This window comes from Barbus barbus, assembly GCF_936440315.1.
Source record: "Barbus barbus genome assembly, chromosome: 10".
NCBI classification, from domain to species: Eukaryota; Metazoa; Chordata; class Actinopteri; order Cypriniformes; family Cyprinidae; genus Barbus; species Barbus barbus.
This window is the reverse complement of record NC_136738.1, coordinates 19622497-19643472: the sequence shown is the minus strand read 5'-3', so window position 1 is coordinate 19643472 and position 20976 is coordinate 19622497. Positions and strand designations below refer to the sequence as shown.

Here is a 20976-nt window from a genome sequence, read left to right as displayed (position 1 = left end):
CGCATTGAGTCTCATATAATGAATTTAAATAACTGGCTTGGTAATTCAAGCCTGTTTTACAAAAATATGTGGATATGAGTCCAGAGGACAATAAGATCTTCCAAAATCACCATCCAGTGAGCCATAAACAGTGGTTGGACACATTCTGTCGCAGCTAAACCACTGCTATTTTCACACTGGAGAAGGGTCGAGCATATTACCGAACATTGTAAGTTGAAAAAAACAAAACTTACTTGACAGTCACACGTGTGGATAAGTCTTGAAGGTCTCCTGGGTGGAAAAGCTGGGCCTCTTTTAGTCCAAGCTTTGCACAGGCTTTTAAGAAGAGGCTGATGTTGTCCTGTCGACAGAGAATGTGTGTCCACCTTGTGGGTTAGACAGAAGTCATATGCGAACTCTTTGGCACACGCAGTTCAGAAATCATTGCATCCAAAGTTCAGTCCAGTGAGCTGAAGCAGTGGGAGGAGACGAAAGAGGGCAGGTGGCAAATAAAAAGTGACACCACAAGAGCAAAGAATGAAGGCAGGGACGTCACTGATTGACCTGTGACAGTACCTGTGAGAACAGGAGTTTGGCCTCGGGGCGGTGCAAAAACATGACAGAGAGTGTCAACACCACTAGTCCCCTCCCCCGCACATGCATGGCAGTCACACAAACACACACACACACACACGCTCTCCCGTTTCACTCGCTCTAGACTAACCCAGACACATACCTACATGTGCACAAACATATAAACTCAAGCATACTCTCCCTTTTCACACCCAGAAACCGCCACTCAAATCTCTCAGCAGAATATCTGAGGAATCTTCAGGGCGGTGGATTATTTTGGAGACCGGGTTGCCATGAAACACAGGTGACTGAAACGACAAACTATTTCCCCCGAGCAAGTGTTAAAATCGCTTGGTGGGTGGGAAGGGAAATGCTTAAATATAAAGGAAACTAGAGATTGTGTGTGTGGATTCACATACACATCCGGTATGTTGATGAATGCAGACTATCACGGCACTGATGTTGTGTTTTGACATCATTTCAATTAGATTCGAACAACCATCTGGATGAGCTGTTCAGAGCGTGCAGCCCACCCTTTCCTGCTTTCCAGCTTGCTCTAAAATAATCACATGGTGCTCTGGTCTATATTTAAACCGCAAACATGCTTATTAGCAGATGGCAATGAGGAGCTGCACTTCTGAATCACCTCCTTGCTTAAACTGTTAAATCCAGAGTCAAAGGTCTCACCCTGACCCTGTGTGAGGGTCAAAGTATCTGTTGAAGTATGTTTCATCTGTGTTTAAAAGTGACAAATGCGTGTCTGAAATGCAGTTCATAGAAAATTGACATCAACAAGATGTCTCTTAGCGTTCTGTTCCTAGAACAATTCTCACACTCCAATAGCTTGATCAGTGTCCTTAACCTTTAACCTATAGACTTATGCAAAATAGCTAAGATATGAAAAAATTCCGCTAGTCACCTGTTTACCTGAATGCTAAATGCTGTCTTGGAGCAGGTGGAACAAACAGACCTTTACATGGAATTTAAAATGACCTACAATTCTTTAACAGGTCATGTAAAGACCAACCATAGGCGTTAATAATTTTGCACAGATAGCTTCAGGACAATGACACAATCACTGGCTGGAGTTTGTCAGAAACCTCTACCTATAACAATATCACCTTGCCACAGCAGAATACTTCAGATGTATTAAGTTTAGTTTTAGGTTTCACACAACACAAAAGTTACATGTTCAGTCCCAGCTATTTGTGACACAGGATCTATAACTTTTGTGTCCTTGAAAAAGGCGCCGAACCAAGGTTACTACAATTAGCATACTGTACATAGCATTACAGTTGGCATACTGTACAATATATAGAGCATTACTAATTATAATAAATAGAATATGTAAATGCTTATGTAAATGTTTTAGTAAAAAGGAATTTGGCAAAAACAGATTACTAACTACTGTAGATAAATGAGCAAAAATTAAAAATGAATGGGACAAATAAGTTAGCAAAGAAATAGCATCTGAAAACTGCATAGCTTTGGGTCAAACCAACTGCATAGTAAAAATTCCTTTAATTCACTTAAGCAAGTTTTAACATTCATTAGTTAGCATATCAGAATTCATCTCAAGAACGAAATCATGCAGACATAATGATGCAGAAAAAATCTTTATCTTTACAGTCAGTGCACATAAACCTGTCAGAAACTCTCATTTAGTGATTACAGTCCTCTGACCAAACTATCAAGCCGCCTGTCAAACACTGATTAGCGACTGCTGGTTGGTTGATTGATTATGATTTAGGAATTTGGAGCTGTTGTATACCATACATTCATATTTTATGCAGCAATGTATTGCACAGGCATCACTGGTGATATGTTTGCAATCTAAGGTTAAAGTACATTTGTGTGAAGAGTGTGTCAGCATACAGGTAGATTAAAGGGGTCATATGATGGGATTTCATGTTTTCCTTTGTCTTTGGAGTGTTACAAGCTGTTTGTGCATAAGATCTGTAAAGTTGCAAAGATTAAAGTCTCAAAACCAAAGAGACATTCTTTATAAAAGTTTAGACTCTACCACGCCTTCCTAAAACGGCTCATTCAAACACGCCCCCACATGTCTACATCACAGTGTGGGACGATTTGCATAACACCATCCAAACATATACGTAGTGAAAGTAGGTGTAACTTTTATTCTCGCTGTAGTATTGTTGCTGCCGCCGGCACAATGTCGTGGAGATGCTGTGTGTTTCGTTGTGAAAGCGAGAGTACTTTGCTTGGCCTTCCAAATGAGTAAACAACTAGAAATCAGTGGTTAAGTTATATTTACAACACTGTTCCAGAACAGTACAAGACAAATATTCGAGTATGTGCAGCGCATTTTACGGAGGACTGTTTCCAGATCCTGGGAGAGAGTAGACTATGTGAACACTTTGAATGGCTGTGAACACTATAAAGTGGCGAAATTCCAACGTCGCAAGGACAGTCTGGTGCTTCTGACTCACAACCTGGAAGTAGATTTCGATATTTAAAGAATTTGCTACTGACTATTCAAACGCGAGTTTTGAGCAGTGTAGAGTATTGCTTGTTTGGAGTTTCTACGATCACAAATGCAGACATGGTGTTATGTTTACACGGCACGGCGCGGTGCAAAAGACTGTATGAGTCATTATAATCAGTAATTATGTCCTCACTGAATGCAACAAATGCCTTGTTTATAGTGGGTTTTATTGTTTTAGTCTTGTCGCGCCGGGACACGGGATCACAACATGGTAAGGGGCGTAACATTTCCGTCACACACTTGAGGTATTCGGCCAATCACAATGCACTGGATAGCTGGCCAATCAGAGCAAACCTCGCTTCTCAGAACGATGAGCTTTGTAAAAATCGACGCATTTCAGAAAGGCGGGGCATAGAGGAGCAACAATAATGTACAGTATGAGGAAAATAATGTGTTTTTTGAACCTCGAACCGTGTAAACACATTGCATTACACCAAATACATAAAATAATGTTCTTTTTAGCAACATCATATGACCCCTTTAAGTTCTCATATGAAACATGTTGTTTTCAGTAAACTATTATAGTGAACAGGGAATAATGTGCCAGTTCATTAAAAATTGAACACTTTCACATTATGGGTTTAATAAAAGTAAATAATAAAATATAAATGCTTAAAAGCCCACTTTTAAGAGCTAACAAGCCTGGTGGACTGTGGAAAATTCTATTCAAATAATCAGTTCTGCCAATTCTCCTTTCACAGTGGTGAGACTCGTTGCAAATATATCCATCCAGATCAGTTATGGGGGGTTTATGAAGGGCTACGCTCTAAGGAGACATCTCTCTGCTAAACCTCAGGCCAAAGCCCTGCCAGAATGACTTTTCTAATGTGGCTGACCAGCGTGCCACACAAGTGTAGGCTTCCGCTCTTCAAATTGTTAAAAGGAGGATCAGCTATCCAGGGAAACACAAGGGTAAACCACGGCTCCGGGTTTGATGGAACTATGGGAAAGTGATCCAGAGATCAGCCGAAGCCAAACCCTGAGTAGCAATCCAAAGCCAGAGTCGCTACACAGTCCACAAAACCAGAGATTTCCTCTCTTGCACTAATGAGCCTTGATTTAACAAAATACAAATCAAATATAAATCCTCTGTATTAGAATGAAACTGTGTCGAACAAAAAGCAAAGCAGCCAGAAGGAACGATAATGGTGCTGGTAAGATTTCAGAGCCTTGAATGAGCCTTTCATTCTGTGGAAAAATATCTTTCATCAGTCATAAACATAGCTGGATAAGAGCATTGTGTTCTTTTGCATCTTACGGTTTGCTGGGAGGTCAGAAACAGCTCTCTTACGGACAAACTTTAAAGGCTCAGCAGTATTTAGCAAAACTAAAATATACTCCAAACTATGTGTTTTTCTTTGCATGCCTTTGCTTAGCCCTTGCCATGTAAGCCCTCAATTGTGAGTTTAGGCTGTGCTTGGTAGGTTTTGGGGTTGGAAGCATTTTATAGAAATACCGCTGTGATGCTGTTGGACATGCAGATGCTTATCTAAGCTTACCTGGCTGAAGAGTTTTAATGGGCAATGGAAAATAAATGAGCATGTTTTGCATTAGACCAAAACAGCTTAATTCAGGCCCATATCCAACTTGTCTATGCTCTTGAATGAAAAAGTCCTACAAAAAGATTTATGTGTTTTTTAGGGTTTTTTTTTTACAAGTTGTCATGAGAGTTGGATGATCTACTCTTTTCTACATATGGATTGTTCTTGATGGAAAAAAAATACAATGCTTATTGTTTGGAGGCAAATTATTCCTATTAAATACCAAGTATAAGTAAATGATCGACCCTGTGCAATTCACACTTAACACCCATGTCCTGTACATGTAAACTGTTTGGCAAATCATTCAAATTTCTTTGTAAGAGTTAAAGTTCCTAGCCAAGGTGAAATACAACAGCTCAAATAATATATGCATACAAATAATAATATTAATGATTAAAAAACAAAACAACTTACCAGGCCAGCAATAGGTGTGGATAATCTGTTTAGCTTCTTGACGACGCCAGGTCTGATCTTGTTGATCAGACTAGAAAAACAGAGCAAAATTGAAAACAATTATATCGTGTGTCGGTTGCCAGTTTACGGCTTCCTTTAATTCTGACCATCTGGCTTCAGTTTACAAAGTCATCTAATGCCCTGAAGAAAATACAAACAACTCTCTGTGGAAACAGACATCAGTCAATAGCCTCTAAGTAGGCTAAGTCTAGTTTTGTGTTAAAAACTTGGAGAAATAAACATTAAACACTGAAAAAGGTGTGTAGCTGATAGCAAACAATGAGTGATGAGCATGAAACATAATATGTGAGAAACTTGATTTCGGGTTGGTTTGGTTATGTGTAATAACGGGAGAGACATATCATTTTAATGAATTGTCTCAAAGAGTGTATCTTCTCTCATTTAGTGATGTAAAATAATTGACCTTTTTTCTTTAACCACAGAAGTAAGTCATACAGGTTTGGAATTACATGATGGTGAGTAAATGACAGAATTTATATTTTTAGGTGAACTCTTTAAAGAAATGACAGAGCTGCTATTTTTTATAAACAATATGTAGTGCTGGAATTATCTTCCCTGTTTGTGATCTTAAAAAGTGTAAAAATGTGTATCCTGCTCAATCACTGAAAAACTTGTTCACACATCTATGAACTCTTTAAGTTCAAGTCGAGACTTTGCGATGCCGACCCCAGCGGTAGTTTCACAGGAGTCTTTGTTTAGACGTGAGATCCAGAGTGACGGTATCCTCAGGTAATGTGTGCCTTTGTCCACTCATGTGGAAATGGCAAAGCTAATAGCTTAGTAGAGACTGAAAGAAAGCAGCCTGAGAGTGCAGCAGCAGGACGGTGAGATTCTGCATTGGGCTGTGGTAATTAGTCTGCTGAGTCACTTGACATGTCACCAGCATGTCAGACCGGCCCACGCACTGCCCCAGAACCATCCAGTCAGGTTCAGAAATGCACTGAAATCCCTGAGCTTGCAGCATGTCACACCCAGTCCACCGACCCAACGCTCTCTCTTCATAAACAGCACAACAGAGCTGCTGTAGAAGAGGCCTGAGTGCCGCCAATCCCTGTGTCTGCACTCTGCCCTGCTCAGGTTTCTGAACCCTGCTAGAGTAGCTGGCACTATGGATCACCTCTTCCCAGCTGTCCTTTTAAATGCTCTGCCATCCGTGTTGTTTTCCTCTGCTGGGCTTACTAATGCTTCCTGGGATGGAACTGAGTGTGACTGTGGCAGCCGGGTACAAATTATGTGTTTTAAAAATAGCTGTATGGCATAATGCACATTAAATGACACACAGCTTAGATGCTAATTGCAAATGAAAAAGTAGTTTAAAGGAAAGGTCCAACATACAATAATCTCAATGGAAAAATGTGGCTCTACCTATACTTTTGTAAATCAAAAAAAAAAAAAAAAAACCTTTTCACACAAATTATGATTACAGGGGGCAGATTATCCATTTTAATTCAGTTCCTTGTACAACACTATATTATGGCTTCAAACATAGTGCATAATTTGCAAACAAATTCACTTTGACATTTACATCATAGCTTTTCTGACATAGTAAACTTGCTCGATAACTCGGATTGGGTTTGGTGTTCATTATTTTCAAAAGCAATACAGCGTTAAACTTTTAGTGGCTCTGCAAACATTTCATTTCTGAATTTCTGAAATCTACAACAACCAACAAAATAAAATGTTGCCAGATTTCACCTTCACCTGCCTGGGTTGAATAGTTTAAAAGCCCAAATTCATAAATTAATGTACAAATCCCTGATTGTTTTCTTCTACAAAACACAAAAGAAGATATTTTGAAGAATGTTTTAACTGTTTTTGTTTATACAATGATAGTCAATGGGGTCGAAAAAATTACCAGAACATTATTGATGTATCGCCATATTAGACTTAGTCACTATGGATATGCACTTAGTCATGCATATCCATGAGTTGATCAATGTTTTGATTTGATTCGATATTGAAAAACCACTTAATTTTTGCTCTGTACATCATACAAAGGTATCTTTTTGATCAATGACACTAGGGTTGCATAGATTACTTTTGTTACATTTATGCAATTTTTGGAGCTCAAAACTTTTGAACCCCATTGACTTGCATGGACAAAAACATTTCGAAACATTCCTCAAAATACCCTTTTTTTTGTTCCACAGAAGAAGGAAATTATACAGGTTTGGAAGAACATGAGGATGAGAAAATGATAACAGAATTTGCATTTTTGGGTTAACTGTCCATTTAAGACTGATTACACTATATTATTTTAGTGTGCATGAAAGAGTTATGCAATAGTTATTATTAAAAGCATTTATAAAAGGTGTAGCAGAAATCTTTTCATGCATTAAGCAAGAAAACCATAGTAAAAATGAGATAAGTAAAAACAGCTTTACTTACTCACACAACAGAAGTCCATTCTCCAGAGAACTCCGGAAATTACTGCTCACAAACTTCTTCTTAGTGACTGCCTGCGAGACGAGGACAAACACAGGAAGCACTAAGAACCAGTAAGTGGGAAGGTTATGTCCAGGAAAAGGAGAGGAAAGTTGTTCTTCCAAGCTCCAAGTCCAAGAGACTAGCACACCAGTACAACAACACAGCCTCTTTTGGAGAATCGTGGGTTATTCAGTAATCAGGGCTGGAGCCCAGCGGCCAAACCACAGAGAACGAGAGCATCTGGAGGAATGTCACAGTTCTACACACAGTTTCATGCCTTTCCAATGATCTTAAGCTACTCCTGGAGGACACAGAGGGCAGGCAGACCATTGTTTTTGCTCACACACAGGGAAGCATTTATGTTGTGTTTATACCCTCAGACTATACCGTTACAATGTGAGCCCTGTTGCTCCACACCTCATATAACATAATCTACGAGTAAAGCCCTTTTTCCGAATACAAATGTTTTCAATTTCCATGTCTGAACGCCAGTAAAAACAGAGTTGCTCATTTAGCTAGCAAGTATGTTTTATAATTTGCTACTGGTCTAGAAAACATCACATTTAAGAAAACCTCAGCTAAAAAAAAATCAGGCCATAGAGAAACCATGAGAGGTCAATAAAGCGTAACCACTTATTAATAACATGAAGTCTGTTGTTTTGAATAGCACACTCTTAAGCTGCTTTTACTTGGCTGTCGCTCAGGAACATGGCATGTTTTCAGAGGGTGTGGAGAGCATTACATGTAAAAGGACACTGGTTATGTTGAGATCAGTATTGACTGAGAGATTTGAACCGCAATTGTTCTCTTTTAGAAGCAGAAATTCAAAGGACACTTTCTATGTCTGCTGAACAAAACAAGGATAAAAATAATGTGTAGACAAATACTATGATCCTCGTACTAGATCGAGTTACACTGCAAATTAAGGTAGATTATCTCAACGGGAATTTTGTATCCCCTGTAAACACTGACCTAAATCTTTCAAAATCGAGAGAACTAATAAGTTCTTCTAATACAGCCAAAAAATGTCCATTATGTATTAAAATACATAATATCAAATAATATTAAAGATCCTGTACCCTTCATGTAGATTTATGTAACCATTACAAACCCTCACAGATATGGAGTATGAAGAGACATGGAGCACATTCACACAGCATGGCGTAGTAAACATCAGAGTTCAGTGACAGATGAAATCCTGACCCCTGCTGTTCCTGTCATTGTAATGTCCATGACGGCTTTTTGTTTTTAAACAGATCTCTGTAGCAGGTGAAGATTGAACAATTTGAGAGCTTGAACAAATCACTTAGAAAACCAATAAACAAATAACAAACAAACAAACACATAAACAAACAAATAAATAAATAGAATTGCTGCAATCCACAATAATTTACGGGGTGGGAGATACATTTTTAGTACTAATAAATATAAAAGAATATATAATTGTAAAACAAAAAATGTATTTATTTAAAATAAGTATTATTTATTTAGCAATAATGCATTAAATATCATGGTTACACATAAATAATCATGCAAAAACCAGTACAACCGTTTTAAACATTGATAATAATAAGAAATGTTTCCTGAGCACTAATTCAGTAAATTGCAATGGTTTATGACAGATCATTTGACACTGAAAATGTAGCTTTACCATCATTAAATATATTTGAATTAGAATATATTATAATTTTTTTAACAATGTTTCATTATATTATTGTTCTTACTGTATTTTGATCACAAAAAGGCAGCCTTTTTTGAAAAAAACCCCACACATTTAAGATTCTAAACAGCTAGAAATGACACCATTTCACATCCACATATCCTCATTCTACCACCAACTCTCCCCCCCAAACAAAAACCCTCGTTCTCTAACCTCACATTGTGATCAGACTGATTTAAATAGCAGGTTTCGATGATGTAAGACATTGTTATTTAGCTGCACTTTTGCACACAGCTATTGTTCATTCATGAAGGAGCAGTGAGGCATTCCAAGCTGTTTGGACACACGGAATGCTGCACATCGTTAATTGTGCCAAAGTGCTTTAATCCCTTTGACCAAGTAGGGTTTGTTGAACATGAAGAAATATTGAAAATGCTCTTGGGTCATTTTAGGCAAAAAAGAACAACCAGGATAACTGATAGATGTCTTTATTCAAATCTTTTTTCAAAAACTTCTCAAAAATCTGTACAACTTAAAATTAGATGACACACAATTACCTCAACATTAATAACCATTCAATGATCAATGAGATTAAATATTTCACTTACAAATGTTTAATAAATGTGACCCTGGACCACAAAACCAGTCTTAAGTCGCTGGGGTATATTTGTAGCAATAGCCAAAAATACATTGTGTGGGTCAAAATTATTGATTTTTCTTTATGATTTTTTAATCATTAGGACATTAAGTTAAGATCATGTTCCATGAAGATATTTTGTAAATTTTCTACTGTAAATATATCGAAACTTAATTTTTGATTAGTAATATGCATTGCTTAGGACTTTTTTTTCAATATTTTCTCAATATTTAGATTTTCTTTCACCCTCAGATTCCAGATAATATATAAATCTCAATTTTGAAAAAAAAACACAAGACTGGTTTTGTGGTCCAGGGTCACAAATGTACTGCTTTTTAAGTATTTAATATTATTTCACAGCAAGAATGACTTAGCCCCAGTTGACAATTTACTACTCTTAGATATACCAAGCAACTTCAAAAGGGTGGCTAATTTTGGGTTTGACTTTAACAAGCTGAGAACTAGCCAGGAGGAAAAACAGGAATGTCTCTGCCCACAGACTGGGTGCCTGGTGCAAGAATGAGCACATGTGACAAACTCCAGATCATTCAGCTGACTATAACACCCCACACACTCTAACATTCAGACTCCAGCACTGCTCAGTGCACCCTGACAACCTGTTAGTCATTCAGATCGGACGCTAAGTGGTACATCACCTTCCTTTGCAGGGGAGCAGTCGGCTTGGGGTCAAACTGCCCTGCCAAGGTCCGCCGCCTGTGACAATGCACCAGTGTGCATGTGTGAGAGACTGATGTCACACTGAAAGCATTCAGATTCACCCCTCATGAATTAAGAACAATATTTGTTCAGTTACAGCCAGTGCTTTGGCCCTGCCGTCACCCGCAGAGAAGGGAATTCACAGGGATAGGAAAGTCCTAATCATTTCTCCCTTAGACTAAGTGCGTTCCAGAGGGTTTAGTGGATAAAACTGACTAAAGCGTGTGAAAATATTTGCAGGACTACTCGTTTTGCCACAGTGAGCTTGATGGAAAAAGAAAATAGATCAGTGCTTTAAAGGGATGGTCCACTCAAAAATTAAATTCTGCCATCATTTACTTTCCATCATTCCAGACTTTCTTTCTTCTGTGGAACAAAAAAGAAGATATTTTGACAGAATGTTGGTAACTAAACAGTTTTGGGTCCCACTGACTTCAACTGTATGGACGAAATAATGCAACAAAAGTCAATGGGAACCAAAACTGTTTGGTTACCAACATTTTACAGTATATCTTGTTTGTGTCCCGCAGTAGAGTGCAAGTTATTTAGGTTTGAAGTGACACGAAGGGAGTATAAAATCATTATTTACATTTTTGGGTGAACTATCCCAATGTTTTGCAAGCTTTGCCATGTTATTTTACTGTAACCATGACAAAAATGTGTTTGTTGATTGTGGACAAGAAGGTAATAATAAATATTAATCTAACTAAAAATAAATAAATAAATAAATAATAAAGATAATTATTATTAACAGTGTTCGAAGAAATAACCAAAAAAAAAAGAAAGAAAAAAAAAAAAAGAGCATCCCGTTTTGATAATGATAAAGTGTGACAGGGTACTAGAAATGTTACACTAAATGCAAACTTTATTTAGGTCAAATAAATATCCACATAAATACACATTTAATGATCTTTACTGCAAACACACAAAAAACTACCAGCGTTTAGCAAAAGTAAATGACAAAGCTGAAAAGCAAAAGCGAGGCTGCATTAAAAATATGAGCACTAATGATAATTGTCAAAACATACTTTTAATAATACTTTTTACAATTTTGTAGGCTAACATGCAACACGAAATGTTCTATTTTTTTTATTTTTTTTTTGCCCGGTTTTATAAACACGAATTCAACAGGTCTGGGGGTATAGCCTATTCAGCACGAGTTAATGAATATAATCAGTACTTTTTCATTTTGGTTACCTCATAATTTGTCAGTATCAAGTGTCATTTCCCTGAACTATCTTTATCTAAATGAGAGCAGGTGTGAAAGTTCTTACCTCAATCCATCTCTGTGCTTCTGAGTAAGCAGCCTCATAACTCACTGAAGACTGCGGTCGCCACTCCATCACCGGCCTCGAGTGGCTTCTTGTTGAGTCTGTAAGTAAACAGGCGTCTAGCTGCACAAACAGGAGCAAGACGCGCAAGCGTTCTGTTCTGCTGCGTCGCTTCAATATTTTTAAGACTATAGCCTACCTGTTTTCTTAAAAAGTGAAGTCACCAGGTAAACGCTTCTCGTATTAGATTACCAGCATCACAACCGTTCACCGTGTCACAACGTCAATGAACAACGGTCTTATAAAAGCCGTAAACGACGCAGGGTAAAACTGAAATCTCCTCGTTCTTTAGCTCACTCCTGAGAAACTTTAGAGTTGTGAAGTGTACTTTATACGCCCCCTAGTGCGTCAAGATACACACCTAAAACTACTGTCAGATTACATTAGGTGCCGAGGGCACAAAATCGCGTTTGGGGAAAAAACGCGTCTGTAGATTTAGTTAGCTTGAATAACGTTACGTGTTTACAAGTATTGATGCTGGTCAAATGGTAAAGTTGCTTTTAAGCATAGATTCACGACTTTTAAATTTAAAACTAAATACAAGACGGGTTTTGATTTAATGTTTTTAATCACTATCCAATTTAAATACTTCCCTTCATTTATTATTTATTTTTTTCGAGTGTGCAAGCAACTACTGTTGTAAATCTATAGGACAAAATTATTTTAACTAAATTATTTATGTGAGAATACAGTGAGACTGCAGTGTCCAGGAACACTTAATTGAAACCCTCACTGACCCAATCAAACTATCAGCATTTATTTTGCAATAATAGCCAGCTGACCGTACATTATCTACTTATGATAAGGTTATTTATCAAATTCACTAAAAAAAGAAATAAAGAAGGAAAGAAAGAAAGATAATCGTATAGCAACACTTTTCTGATTTTCCCTGGACAACAGTCATTATTCATTCCACTGAATGCAGCAACTGACCAATCAGAATCAAGTATTCAAGAGGCATACTCCAAGTAATACAGTGTACAAAAAATATATATATATTTATCATATATATATATATATATCATTGGATAATAAGAATTTAAAATTGGGGCAAATATCATTATAGAAGAAATGTTTTTTCTCAAATACACGTTGGACACAATTATTGGCACCCCTAGAAATTCTTATGAGTAAAATATCTCTGAAGTATTTTCCCATTCATATTTACAATTTTGAGCACTCCAGGGTGATCATGAACATGAAAATATCCAGCCATGGCTTCCTGTTTCACAAAAATATAAATAGGAGGGAAAACAAAGTCCAAATTCCCTTAATCTTCCATCACAATGAGAAAAACCAAAAAATATATTTCTGATGTGCAGCAAAAGATAATTGAGCTTCACAAATTAGCGAAGTGGCTTGAAGAAAAGACCTAGGGCAGTGAAAAATTCCCATTTCCACCATCAGGGCAATAATTAAGAATTTCCAATCAACATAAAATGTTACGAAACTGCCTGGAAGAGGACGTGTGTCTATATCGTCCTAAATAATGCATGGTGAGGAGGAGAGTTTGAGTGGCTAAAGACTCTCCAAGGACCACAGCTGGAGAATTGCAGAAAATAGTTGAGTCTTGGGGTCAGAAAACCTTAAAAAAAAATAGTCAAACAGCACCTACATCACCACATGCTGTTTGGGAGGGTTTCAAGAAAAATTCTCCTATCTCACCCAAAAACAAAATCCAGGTTATTCAGTTATCAGACACGACTGGAACTTCAAATGGGACTGGCTTCTATGGTTAGATGAAACTAAAGAAATTAGCTTTTTAGCAGCAAACACTCAAGACAGGTTTGGTGAACACAGGGATAAAAAGTACACCATGTGTACAATAAAATATACTGCTGTATTTTTGATGTTGTGGACCTACATTTTTATTGGAGGTCCTGGACATCTTGTTTAGACACATGGCATCACTGATTCTATTAAATACCAACAGATAAAAAATCAACAAGTGACTGACTCTGTTAGAAATCTTATAATGGGCCATGTTTGGATCTTCCAACTGTACAATAATCCAAACACAAACCTCAAAAACAACACAAAAAAATGGGTCACTGGGCACAAAACCAAGCTTCTGCTATGGCCATCACAGTCCTCTGACCTGAACCCTGTAGAAAATGAGTGAAGTGAACTGAAGAGAAGAAGCACCTTCACGGAGCTGTGAATCTAAAGGGTCTGGAGTGATTCTGGATGAAGAAATGGTCTCTGATCTCTTGTCAGGTGTTCTCTAACCTCATCAGGCATTATAGGAGAAAATTTAGAGCTGTTAAACTGCAATGGAGGTTGCAAAAAGTATTGAATAAAAGGGTGCCGTTAATTGTAGCCAATGTGTATTAGAGAAAAATATTTATTTCATAATGATATTTACCCCCATTTTAAATTCTTATTATCCAATGAAAGGTTAGATTTTTGTGAATTTTTTAAATAAAAGAGCAAAAGGATTAACAATGCAGGTTAATTTTCACAGCCTTCTTTGGTTATATTTACCAAGGGTTCCGATATTTTTGGCCATGACTCTCTCTCTCTGTCTGTGTGTGTGTGTGTGTGTGTGTAGACACACACATACATACTACACTCAATATCTTAAAATCATATAAATCTGAATTATTTTGGTTTACAAATTTAATTTATTTTTAGAGAACATTGCTGTTTTGAAGGAAAAAAATAGTAATGTAAACAAAAGATGCACATTAATCATAGCTTGAGTATTCATGGAATGAACTCTTGTCACTCATAATGATGAAAACATTTGTTCTTTATAGTTTTAGTTTCATCTGAATTTTTGCTGTATTCTTGAGAAAACTATTTAGAAGTAGGACACCATACGCAATGACACATTGGCACACTGACACACTCCTGTTAAAAGAGCATTTTTGTTTCAAAATCAAAAAGTCTACATACAGTATTCATCAGAACTTTTATTTTAAATGGATCTTTCCTGGCAGAAAAAGCGCCACCATTAGATGAATTAATTTCAACATCAAGAAAACAGTTTTTATAATTTTGGAGAAATGAACAAACATTATTTCAATCAGAGTTGTAAACATTCAGATACATTTTTTATGTGCACTGTAAGGCTGGTGCCAATATGTCTGATCAACCCATCGATGAAACAAAAGGCTCTCCTGAAAATTAACACTTGAACTATCTCCTGCATATGTAAAAGGAACTTCGGAGATGCAGCCCACAGTGCAACTCACACTTCACACACTATCTCCCCTTCACCCCCTCCTCCTCCTCACCTAAAATACACTGAAAACCTATGCAATGCTATGTATGCACAAGAAGTAACTATACGTGTTTGATATCATTTAAAGTGTCTCTGTGCGCCTGGTAAAATGGTCTCATTCTCCCAACCATAATGAAAAGCTAAAAGAAGTTATAAAATATGAGAAAAGTGATGTGTCTCTTGAAAAGGTGTTTCCCTCCCCAGATCCCCCATTCAGATACCTCCTGCATGTAAAACAAGAACCCATTCAAGTACAAATTCTGATCTCACAGCGTGAATCCCTCAACAGGGAACCAAATTGTAATTATAATGACAAACGCCACCTTTTGGTAAGAATATTGAATTAGCTGGGTATATAAGGAAAAGGTGCAAAAACGTTCGCGGAGTCTGTAAGCTGACTTCCCACACAAATGCTGTGTGTAGTTTTTGTTGACAGGTAATAATTTCTACAAATTCCTCTATTTCTGAATTGTTGTTATGACATGTTCAACTGATGATTTTATCCTTATGAATTGGATTTTGAATTATTGCTTCATTACCTGATCAATAAATTGTAAACGTTTGATTGTATTCTGACCGACTCTGAGATTTGTTTTCCCAAGTAGATTGTCGGATTCGTATATTTCCACAAGTTTGCGTCAGGGATTAGTGACGACTAATACCCAATACCTAAATTCACGTGTGCTTGGATGAGGAGACGAGTAAGTTTCTGCCTAGAATCAGCAGATGCTGTTTGATCAGCCTAGATCTGAATGCGTCGATGACCTCTGTTCTAATTTAATGTTACTTTAGATAAGTTTACGTGGGAAAAGCCACGAGCTTGGCCAGACAAAGCCATTTTGAAGAAAGGTAAAGTTGATCGACTAATGTTCTTAAATGGTGGTCAAAAAGGAAGACTCTACTAAAGTAAACGATTGAATTAAGTTCCTGAGGGGCAGCCAAGGAGGCTAAGTATTACATATCTTTGATTCTGCACGTGGGAATACTAATTCATTGGAACTGACAAAATTGTGCCGGAGACCTGGTGAGGAACTCGAAGCGATATAGTTTCCTGATCTAAGCGGGTAAAGTATAATCAGAGCTTAACAGAACAATCAAACATTCGTTCACTTTAATGATGCACAGATATCATTAAAACCTTTCATTTATGGAGTCAGATGAAACAACGAGTTATTATATGTGAAAGAAATATATTGCATTTAATCTTGTTGTGTTGCGAAAAGGAAAGACAAGCAATACGCAGAGAGACCTTCCTCGTTTTATTGGAAACCTCCATTGGACCAATAAACGAGCCTTATAAAGTGGTATGCACATACACTTTTTATTATTAGCTAATTTGCTTATCATTTGCTTTGTCAGTTATGGTCAAAACCTTTAACAAACTTTTTTTATTCAAAGTCAAAATTGAACCTATAAAGGTTTAAAGTATTCAGCACTTCTGAATGATTGGCAGTTCTTCTCTTAGGTAAAACAACAAGAACATTTATGCTTTGGAAAGAGCCACCACAGTGAAACGGAGCTCCTGGGGATCACGTGCCATGAACTTCTTACAGACCTCTGCAGAATCCTGTAGATCAGGCAAAAATAGAGCAAAATGTATAAAACCCGACCCCCAATCCACAACAATAGCTACGTTTATATGCAATTAAATAATCAGATTTATGGCTCAATCTGACTGAAATGCTTTCATGTAAACACCTCAATCACAATGATATTTCGATAGGACTGAAAGGGGCAGTATAGACATGTGAACACTTGATTGGATATAAAACCGAAACTAGAAAGTACATGTGCAATGACAGAAAAATGGTGTAATCCCGTATGATGCATGGAAAGAGTCGTTTTTGTAGAATGAAGTGTCATAAATGACTGTCATGTTATTCTAAAATTCTCCTTCCACTTATTGTCTGTGAAGTGGAGCAGAACAATGTCCCATCAGTCCTCACTTCATACTCTCATCCACAGATGGCTAGTTTGGCAATGGGAATTTGTTTGATAAATCTGCTTGATAAATATATGCAGCACGGCAAAAGGCTTCATGTGCTCCTTGTCTCCTTATTAGGACACAGATAAATTCAAACTCTGCTCTTTAAAACAAAGTAAAGAAGTGACGTCCATGTAAAAGGTGTCTATGTAAACGTAGCTAATATCTACAAACAAAAATTTTAAATATACATCCTTTGCGAGAGATAATCTATACAGTACATCTATAGCCCAAGACTGTGAAAAATCCCACCTCAAGAAATGTGTCGTCTGTGGTTTTCCCATGAACAATTGGAAAAGGTTTGCGTCCATCTGAAACACATGAACAAAATATGAACACCAGTAATATCTCCCTTCACAATGTGGCACATAATTATGTATAGGTGTTGATACTGTACATCAAATTTTGTGTGTAGAACTAACAAGCAACTAAAACAATGACAAAATTCATGTAAGATTAAATTGACCTACCCAGTTCATATAAATGTCCTTCAACATTTACAAAGGCAATAAAATGCAAATCCACCTTTTCATCTAAACTTGGAGCCTATAAGGGTGACCAAAGTAAAGTTAGCATGTTAGAATTTTTCTATGTCACTGGAACAGCAATAAAAAAAGCAGAACTGAGATCCAACACAATGAGAATATTAAAGTTCTCAGAGCCAAGAGAAAAGAAGGTCATTAAGAATTAAGAGCATCTCAGTCCTGTGGAAAGAAGTGAAACCAGATTGGAAAGGTCTTAAAGGTTTTACTGTGTAGATGTGATTGCAGCAATAATTCTTATTTTAATTCTAAAGTTAACTCCAAAGCTAATTTAATTCTAAATCTGCAGTTGCAGATTACACAGTTGATTGAGGGAAAAAGTAGGGCAAGACTTTTTGTTTTAATTGATGATTTTAATTGGACCATTGTATTTTTCTGCAACCTCATGTAAGTAACATTGTCCATTCACACATCATCAGAGATGTCATTGCGAAGGCGAGAAGGTTTTGCTTTTGATTAAAGACTACAAGAGAACATGTATTTAAATAATGTGCATGGATAAATAATGCATTTATGTTTAAAGTCATTCTAAATCTGCATCAGACAAACCAGATAGGGGAAATCTGTTGTTAATTTATAGTTCCAGAATTAATTATTTAAAAAAAAAAAAAATTACCTGGGCCTCTTTGAATCTATTTGTTTTTGTTTTGTTTTTTAAGAAACTTTGAATAAAGAACTAACAGTCCAATATTTTCAACATGGTCCAATACTCAAAATTCTGCTACTTCAACAAAACAACACTACATGGAAAGTTCATCAGTGGGATGAAACTTCAAAATGTGTGCAAATATAAATATAAATACTTGGTACTGTTTTGAATGCTGTGTTAGCAACTACTCTGTATTTAGCAAATACCAACCTCTGTTTGTCCTTCCTGAGCACTTGACTCATGTGTTACTCGGATACTCTGAAATCATAAAAATATCAGCACCATGAATAAAAGTTTAGTTCTGTTAATTCTTTCAGAGGCCATTCAATTGCTACAAAAACATTTTATCACCTCATCTTTTTCAAGGAAAGCTGCCTTTTCTTCCGGGCTCATCTTTGCAGACTGCAGTAAAAATGCCTTAAGCGGTGAATTGGGCTCTGTAAAGAAGAATGTCATGAACATACCACAAACAAGTACACTGTGAACTGTATACAAATGAAATAACTAATATTTTTCAAAACGGGAAATCACTCCAAAAAAAAAAATAATAATAATAAAAGATCAACACTGATACTTACCAAACTCCAGATGCCTTTGATTGTTTGCCACAGCATGAATCAGCCCTATTGTACCACAAGCATTGCCGATGGTTTGTTTCATGAAGTACACATCTGAGGACACCTCTTGTCCTTGTGCCTTAATTTTTGCCTCCTCCTCCTGTCTAAAGGTTTCATACTACATTGAAGAAAAGAATATTACTAAAATGCAATCTACAGCACAGATCATGAATTGTAAAATAATAATAATAATAATAATAATTTGCAAGAATGACAAATATGCTTTATTTATCTGACTTAATGGAATTAAGAATTAATACTTTTTTTTTTTTTTTTTAAGTTGGTTACATAAAACAAAGAATTAGTCTAATTTAATTATAAAATAAAACACAACTAAGTACCCCTAGTCTTAACATAGAGGCTAAGTTTATGCAACTGGCCACAGGTTTGCATTAATAACTAATACAATTTGTCACATCCTGTGTCATGCTGAAACCTAACCTCCGTCATTAAAAAACAAAAAAACATTCACAAGTTTTTGAACTCCAATTGTCACTAACACCAATAACGATATAAACAAAGATTATTGGTAGATAATCACTTCAAACCAACTGAACAAAATGCTCAAATAATCATAAATATTATTAGAAATGTTGGTGCTGCAAATTCAGTCATTTCATTTTATTTTGGGTCTTGGTGAAGAGAGCAACTCATGATTCTGTTCCATTTTATTAGTCTTTCCTGCTCCATGTTATTTAGACCAAATAGTAAAATAATACACCCCTTTAAAATACATATTAAAGGGCAATTACCAGATCACGTCAAATAGAGAAAGTTGTAATCTATACAACTATGATTTAGTATAATTTGCAAGCTTAGTTGATGCCAGCAACAACTGTATCCAGTTGCAGCAGGTGATGTTTAAATCTCAATTTAATAAAAACATTGACCCTTATGACTGGTTTTGTGGTCCAGGGTCACAAATACAGAGCTTATTTGCTAGCATGGAGTCATTATGGGTGCAAACTGCAGTCATACCTTCTCTGTTATAGGGAAGAGCAAAAGTACAGCACACGCAGGCCTTGGCACCAAACTGAGAACTTCAGCTTCCAAACCGTACACATCCCCAAACTGCCAGGTGGGTACCAAGCCAAGCTGGCGTAAAAACTTAACAAAAGGTATAACACAACACATACATATTAAAAACAAATTATATAATAAGACGAGTAAAGAGGTTAGAAGTGTATGGTGAGAGACACACAAGGGCCTATGCATTCCAGAAGCGTTTCTATTTAAATCTATCATTAATAAACTAATGTGAAACATAAATACATCTTGCGTTACTTCCAATACTATAAAATTAAAAACAAGATATCAAGCGCAGTATTGCTGATAAACATAATAAATCAAAGCTGATGCAATTAGCTTAAACACAGACGTGCTTTAATAAACCTGATTCATTCATTTGGCACAAGTTTTGAATCCTAGACACACCCAGATAGTCGAGACCTCTACTCACTTGGTTCATAACCTGAAAAGCAGACACAGAACACAAAACAGTATCATATAAAATATGATGTCAAAGACATGAGTTGCAGCTTACCGTTCCAGCTAAAAGCTGCCTATGAAAAAAGTGAACCAATGAACGATATAAAATTTAATTAACGACCAAAAAAATCATGATAGTGATAAATTCATACCTCTGGGTTGGCTTCCAGTGGTAACCAGCGCTGGCCCTCCATCTCAGATTAAGCCCTGTCTGATATCCTAAATAAAAAAGATGATATTGCTACCTCGAGCAATGGTGTGCAGACGCTTTGACAGCTGAGCTGAGGAGGAAGTTCAGTGGAATATGTGCGCGCGGGTGTGTGAACTCATGTCACACCGGAATTACAGGCTCAAATTCCAAAATAAAAGTCACCTCTTAATTTATATTGTCAGGGAAGCGTTATCTTGAATTAGGCACGATGTGGTGTTGTTTTGTATCATGAAGGTCTTTGATGCTCTTACCACGTTTAAATACACATCATGTTTCTATTAAGGTCGATTTTGTGTTTAAGCTTTTATTCTGAAATACACATAATCTTCCCTATTTGTGTTATGTAATTATGTTATCCTTTATTTGTTTCTTATTACTCTTGATAACGTTACTTGCTTATGTTATGTAATTAAT

The 20976-nt window shown here is 36.6% G+C and overlaps 2 protein-coding genes across 14 annotated transcripts in view; both read right to left on the bottom strand.

Moving 5' to 3' along the window:
* Nucleotides 1–12164, bottom strand: part of lmo7a (LIM domain 7a) — a 46422-nt gene extending 34258 nt beyond the window's left edge. For 9 of the 11 annotated variants that reach the window (XM_079427091.1, XM_079427089.1, XM_079427096.1 and 6 more), the window contains exons 1-4: nucleotides 11789–11875; nucleotides 7462–7532; nucleotides 5014–5083; nucleotides 234–340 (exon numbers count right to left, since the gene is read on the bottom strand). In XM_079427091.1, coding sequence (XP_079283217.1) covers nucleotides 234–340; nucleotides 5014–5083; nucleotides 7462–7532; nucleotides 11789–11857 — 317 coding nt within the window. In that variant the 5' untranslated portion in view covers nucleotides 11858–11875. Of the gene's footprint in view, nucleotides 1–233; nucleotides 341–5013; nucleotides 5084–7461; nucleotides 7533–11788 lie in introns of all 11 variants that reach the window. The other 2 variants (XM_079427095.1, XM_079427099.1) reach the window with 1 other exon arrangement.
* Nucleotides 12165–16168: 4004 nt separating this feature from the next.
* Nucleotides 16169–20647, bottom strand: uchl3 (ubiquitin carboxyl-terminal esterase L3 (ubiquitin thiolesterase)). 3 transcript variants are annotated; one of them, XM_079427824.1, is made up of 9 exons: nucleotides 20504–20647; nucleotides 20256–20334; nucleotides 19842–19970; nucleotides 18825–18981; nucleotides 18598–18683; nucleotides 18457–18504; nucleotides 17526–17601; nucleotides 17308–17366; nucleotides 16169–16638 (listed from the first exon to the last, which is right to left on the bottom strand). In XM_079427824.1, exons 2-9 carry the CDS (start codon nucleotides 20262–20264, stop codon nucleotides 16555–16557), a joined length of 648 nt encoding a protein of 215 aa, XP_079283950.1. In that variant the 5' UTR covers nucleotides 20265–20334; nucleotides 20504–20647; the 3' UTR covers nucleotides 16169–16554. The 3 variants fall into 3 exon arrangements, with proteins under 3 accessions (XP_079283950.1, XP_079283951.1, XP_079283949.1); XM_079427825.1 differs by having other exon boundaries at nucleotides 20323–20334; nucleotides 20504–20614; XM_079427823.1 differs by lacking the exons at nucleotides 20256–20334; nucleotides 20504–20647 and having other exon boundaries at nucleotides 19842–20182.
* Nucleotides 20648–20976: the final 329 nt, after the last annotated feature.